Source organism: Aristolochia californica, unplaced genomic scaffold, assembly GCF_029961685.1.
Source record: "Aristolochia californica isolate CCGP_79_NKW_82.1479 unplaced genomic scaffold, dmAriCali1.0.hap1 SCAF_8, whole genome shotgun sequence".
NCBI classification, from domain to species: Eukaryota; Viridiplantae; Streptophyta; class Magnoliopsida; order Piperales; family Aristolochiaceae; genus Aristolochia; species Aristolochia californica.
The window spans coordinates 37,681,911-37,687,881 of record NW_027182279.1 but is presented as its reverse complement, the minus strand read 5'-3'; the positions used below and the strand labels follow the sequence as shown (position 1 = coordinate 37,687,881).

General features: G+C 38.3%; 1 protein-coding gene across 3 annotated transcripts; it reads left to right on the top strand.

Moving 5' to 3' along the window:
- The first annotated feature begins 681 nt into the window (after positions 1 to 681).
- On the top strand, positions 682 to 5,757 carry LOC137939138 (SAGA-associated factor 11-like). 3 transcript variants are annotated; one of them, XM_068784341.1, is made up of 4 exons: positions 682 to 1,165; positions 3,334 to 3,447; positions 3,573 to 3,884; positions 4,993 to 5,757. In XM_068784341.1, the coding sequence occupies exons 2-4, from the start codon at positions 3,394 to 3,396 to the stop codon at positions 5,149 to 5,151; spliced, it is 525 nt and encodes a 174-aa protein (XP_068640442.1). In that variant the 5' UTR covers positions 682 to 1,165; positions 3,334 to 3,393; the 3' UTR covers positions 5,152 to 5,757. The 3 variants fall into 3 exon arrangements, with proteins under 3 accessions (XP_068640442.1, XP_068640441.1, XP_068640443.1); XM_068784340.1 differs by having other exon boundaries at positions 682 to 1,178; XM_068784342.1 differs by lacking the exon at positions 682 to 1,165 and adding an exon at positions 1,367 to 1,490.
- Positions 5,758 to 5,971: the final 214 nt, after the last annotated feature.

Sequence of the window (5,971 nt, the reverse complement as noted above, 5' to 3'; positions counted from 1 at the left end):
GGGATGGATTGACAAATCTAAAGGACAATATATTAGTATAACTTATAAATTATTGGAAGATAGGGCCCAAGCCCACACGACCAAGGAAGACCCACATATCCAAGTGTATTATTAGAAGATGGACCCAAGCCCATAAGACCAAGGAAAACCCACTTATCCAAGAGATATAAAAGACGGGTTCAAGACCCACAGATCAAAGAGAATGCCCATAGGCCCACATACAATGATGACAATATGGTAAATAAAAAGGTCATCTCATATAGATGACATTGATATAATTAAGTTAAAGTTATAGGGTTAAAACCCTAAACCCTAAATTCAGGGGTATTATTGTAATACAATAGTTTCATAAATCTAGCTTCAGGGGGAGGGTTAGGATAACTTCTTCTTCCTCTAGTTTCTCGTAATGGGTTTCTCTCCAGTTATTTTTCATAAGAGAAGATGTGGTGAGCTTGTTGATGAGAGTGCCATTATGTGTTGGGTTCACCGAGCTAGGTCTCAACCACCCCTAACCAGGATAGTCCAATTCCATTCATCTACATGTATAAAGGAAGAGTTTGTGGGAAGCTAAAGAGGCGTTGTTCTAAACTTTAGAGTAGTTGAGAAATGTAAAATGTCGTATTCAGGAGTAGGATAATAAGACGAAGAACTTAAGAGATGAAGATACAATTATTGTTTTAGCAAATGTAGATTTAGAGTGAGTCACTCGTAGATCCTTCCGCTAATGGTTGCATAGTTTTTTAATATTTTTGTATAATTTATAAATTTTTATATTTTGAAAAAGGTTTTGTATATATATACAACTAGCCTGTTAATTCTTTTCGGTGATTTCTCTCGGCCAGCAAAACTCCTGTAATCCTGTTAGGAACCCTGTGATCTCTTGCCGCGATTCATCTCTTTCGATCTTTTGGGATCGAGGACGTCGTGATCCTGGCGTCCATCATCAGTGAGATCTCTACAAAATTTGATCTATTTATCGATGCAGAGGCGTCAGCAATGCCTTGTCGGTGATGCTTTCTTTTTAGACTGTTTCGTAATCGCCGATCAAAGACTCCGGTCAGGAGAGTAGATAAGTGGACAGCGGCGCTCTACCACTTTTCGAAGAGAAGTAGACGGAAAAGACGACAGCGTTGAATGTGCTGAACGCCAGCGTCGATCATTCCAGGTTATTCTGGCGGGTACATTCTGGGCTTGCAATTTTGCAATTCTTTCTTCTTACTCTAGAGTTCTCGTTTCCAGGAGAGCAAAATATTCCGAATTGATTCTTGGTCTAGGAATTCAGTACAGAAAGTAGAAGGGTTGTAAATTAAGGGATAGATAACACTTATAACAGGAACGGTAAATTGGTGGGTGGAATTCGCGAGCTCGTCTAAATGAAAATATTTGCAGGGGTTCTGCTACGTCAGTTTGGAGCCCTCCTCACTTCTTATTTTATCACGTCATATACTAAATCAGACCCTTTTTTTTAAAAAGCCGTACCTGCAAGTCAGGTAACCAGTTTATATATTCTCAACACTTATTTTACTCTTTGCTGTATAAATGTTAGGAGAAAGGACGGTTAGGGAGTTCAGTGTTAGGATCCGAAGCTTTTTGCTTAATAATGGAAGTTCATTTTAATTGTCCAAATTAATTAGTAAGCATATCATTTCATCTGTAGCTGAAGTCCATATAAATTTAGTCCCAATGTGAAACCTCTTTCCGAATTCCTGTGTTCTATCCTCTGGAAGCAAAAACTGCGTGTGGATAATTGCTTGTGAGGAAAGCTCTTAGGAATTTGAAGTGATGGCTCTTTCACTTTGTTAGCCGGATGAGTAAATTTCTGAAGAACACGTGTAATTCCCTCTGAGTTCAAAATACTTAAGATATGGCTGTTCCATTACCCTCCAGAAGTGACGACTTCTTTGTTGTTTAGGAGTGGATGATGGAACTGGGACATAATAAATTGCAAGTTAGAGAAGTAAATTGGCTAAAAGGCGGAGATGAGTAGTGTTGTCGGCCCAAGTCCTTTCCTAGCTTTTGTGTCATAAGCGTCTTGATTTGAGTTTAACATGTTTGATCTTGTTTTCATGTTTTTTGTTTGGTTGGTTTTCACACCTGCATTTTTTTTTTCATTGGATGAGAATGAGTTTTGGAATCAAAAGATTCAATCTGGACTCTGACTATTGTCTCATCCATTGGAACTTGGGAGCAAGATTTTTCTGGATAAGACTATGGTGTCAGTTTTATTTCTAGATGTCTTACATGTTAAATGTTGTGTTGCATGTATTATGCAGCATATGGAATTTGCATCTTTGCTTGTCTACACGCTTGTGATGTTGGCATGTGCCATTAACATGACTTTTGATGTTGGTCTAGCTACATTCTCTGTGTCTATTATGCATGCTTCCCAGATTTAGAATGTGAAGTGAATCTGTAGAGTTTCTTGTTACTGTGTTTTCCATTTTCTTCTGTTTCTCCAGAAACCGATAGAAAGAATTTATGCTTCTGGACTGTTACACTTTAGTCAGTGACCCGGTTGAGGATGATCCATCGAGAGAAGTACAACTTAGTTATTGGAAACTGCAGTGAACAAATTCAGTTTTCTCCTTATCTTTTTGAGAAGAATTACTGCTGGAGACTATATGCTGATCAGGTCTGTAAGATCTATGAAAGCCTACAGACTTTCTCCATGGTGCTATAGTTTTAGGAACCCATTCTCTGGCTGGCTTGAGTGGTTGAAGGTGATGCTAAGGTGGCACTCGGCCAGGCACAATTAATTCTTCCCTTCATGTTGCTTAGAGCATTACTTGGAGGAAATAAAAGATATAAGAAATTCCATTGCTCTATGTTGGAATCACATGCTCCATCAGGCATTCACTTGGTTGCCTCCAATATTAGAGATGGATAACCACCGCCAACCTCTCATTCTGGGTGGTCTCCTCCCATTTTGTCTTGTATATTGCCTCTGATAAAAAAATTAAATACTGTACTTCGCAAGTTTTAATGAGTTTGACATAATGTGGCATAGCACGGAACAGTTTATTATTTCACAAGTTTGTTATGAGTTTGACATAATGTGGCATGGCACAGAACAGTTAATTCATTACCTGTTCTTAAATATAGTTGCTTATAACTTGGAATGGGGTGTTCTGGAACTATCAGCTGGATCAGGTTTTATTTTATCATTTATGTTGTATATTTAGTAGTATTTTGGGTTCCAATAGTCAAATTATATGTTTTCTTTCTAATCTATGCATGTTTTTACCAAACTTCTGAACTTTTAATCTGATCCATGCATGTCTCCATTCTCACGTTTCCCTATTGAACAAGTTACTAAATATGGGTGTCATACAGAGGTTTTGATTGTACACTGCAAAAGCACTACATCAACGATCAGTGGGCATTATCTGATAGATGATTGTGAATATGTCAGCACCAAATGATGAGTATGCTTCTCCCCCTTCTCAAGTAAGTCTTTTGGTATGCTTTCATTTTTTACTTAGCTCTCAACATTTTGTAAATATCTGTGAAGCATGCACTCATTTATGCATAGTTGTTTCTCTTTATTGGTTTGTCTATTTTTCGTTTTGCAGTTATCATCTCATTTCTTTGGGGATCTTCTGGATTCCATAATTGTCGACATTGCATCAGAGTGCCACCGAATTTCTAGGCTTGGGCTTGATCGCAATTTGGAAGAAGAGGAAGAAGAATTGAAGTTGTCAGCACAAGCTCGAGTTAGGGTTGCAGACCCAAGCAGTGGCGGCGAAACAAATAGCAAGTATGTGGTTGACATATTTGGGCAGACACATCCAGCTGTTGCCAATGAGATATTTGAGTGCATGAACTGTGGGCGTTCTATTATGGCAGGAAGGTTTGCCCCCCACCTGGAGAAGTGCATGGGAAAGGTCGGTTCCAACTATTATTTGATCTTTTGTTGTCTAAATACGTATTGTGTATTTCTTCTAGACCTGCAGGTGAGTACTCTGGTGTCTAGACACAAGAAAATCCAGCTTCTTAGACAATATTTGTCATTGAATCATTGGTCTTTTTCGTCCTAACCATTACTCTGCTAGCTGGTTGAAGATTGGATTTTATGTCCTGTAACTTTTAATGGATAAATTGAGGAGATGTTTCATAAGTTTGAAGGCATACTCCAAATATTATCCTTCAGTTATTCAAACGCTGTCAATTAAAATGAAATGAAATTGAAATGCATCATTTAATGAGTGCAGTATATCTCTGGAGACTAATGTCAGTGGTACTTTACGATTTGGTGTATGCCATAAAGGATGAATGTGAAATTGTACACAGGTTTGCTACATGAGCCATTCTTTTTGGAAGTGTTGGGTGTTTATGGCTGCAGCATTATATTTGAGGAGGGGGAGAATGTTGAAGTGGATGTGTAAAAACTAGAAGAGTAGAGATGCATTGCTGGGTGTTTAAAAGTTGGCCTTGAAGACAATAAAAAATTCTTTCAGATGGTTTGGGTTTTTGGGAAGAGGATTAATTAGTGCTCTAGTTAGATTAGATGTTTGGGTTGAGGAACTGCCTAGAGATTATACAAAAATAGAAATAACATGGATGAAATAGGTAATATAAGGTTTGAAGAACACTGTCTACTAATGGAGTTTGTAATGATAGAGCATGAACGTTTGCCCCCACATATTTGGACAAAGCTTTGATGACGATGATAATGAGTCATTAGTTAGTCTGTTTTCTAAATGTTGATATTTCTTGGCATTAGCTGCATATGGATTTAATGAGTCACCAACTGGAGACATCTTATGTGCACATGCACATGTATGAGTTTGGGCTCTTTTCTCATGGGGTCGTTCTCTATACTAATAGCTGCTTATGTGATTATGTTCAGTACCTGCTTGTAAATTTTCATGTCTTGACAGCACTGCCAAGTTCCACAATGTTTTTAAGGGAAGATATATCTAGAAAAAGATCTCAAAATCTGTATTGATCTACTGTTGTCCTTTGAGAATTCTGAACACCACATTGTTTCAGGGTCGGAAGGCTCGCCTGAAAGCTACAAGAAGCAGTACAGCATCACAAACCCGACCCTCTCGTGGCAGTTCTATCTCGCTCTACTCTCCTTATTCCAATTCCAACAGCTCAAATGGGGTGGACGATTATTCTAATGAGGGTGGGTTTAATGAACAATGATGTTTTATGGAAAGGTTTCTTCAAATCTTTCCAGGTTGTTGCTTGTGCAAGCGATCTGAGGTCTGAGCACATGGCTCCTCAATCACCAGTACAGACTGGAAGAATGGTTCCCCTGCTTACTAGTTGGCACTAAGAAGACAAGGTTTGAATGCATGGAATTTGTCTGTGGTTGGTTTGGGAGTTCGAACACTCAATTTACTCGCTATGGTATATGCCATATTCCGGTAAATCATAGTTGTAAGATCAGAACTTGTGGTGTTTTAGATCATTTAATGTGTTTTGTGTCATGATCCTAACAGAAACAATGAACACTTTTGGACAGATAGTGGCAAATGTGAAACATCAAAAGGAAAAGTTTTGAAAGCAGAAAGTTGCAGGTGATTGTGGGTGTTCTGTAATGAGGCAAATTCTATGGTTTCATTGGGTGGGACAGTCTCTGACACCTAAGGTGGGAATGATAGTGAGACTGATTGGGTTCCCAAAAATTTGTTGTGCCTTAGGGTTTAGGGGACCATGTCCACTAAAACTAGGATTGCTTAGGATTCGACTGTAGTCTTATGAACCTGTAGTAGTAGAGATAATGTTAAAAATTAAAGGCATTTTTTGAAGGAAGCCACAGCTTCTGTGGGTGCTTAAACTTTATTGAGATAAAGATCAAGATAAGTTTGGTTTGGCTTTAATCCATATAGTACGAGGAATTTTGTACTTAAAGGCCGACAGAGCTGCATTAGTATTCTCGTATGTCATATATGTACTAGTGCAATAATTCTTACCTGTTGCTATACCATCTGCATATATAATGTGGGCTTAATGTATTCTA

Coding starts and splice junctions, on each gene's coding strand:
- LOC137939138 (XM_068784341.1), top strand. CDS start 3,394: ATGATTGTGAATATGTCAGCACCAAATGATGAGTATGCTTCTCCCCCT. Junction 3,448..3,572: donor ATGCTTCTCCCCCTTCTCAA/GTAAGTCTTTTG, acceptor TTCGTTTTGCAG/TTATCATCTCATTTCTTTGG. Junction 3,885..4,992: donor TGGAGAAGTGCATGGGAAAG/GTCGGTTCCAAC, acceptor ACATTGTTTCAG/GGTCGGAAGGCTCGCCTGAA.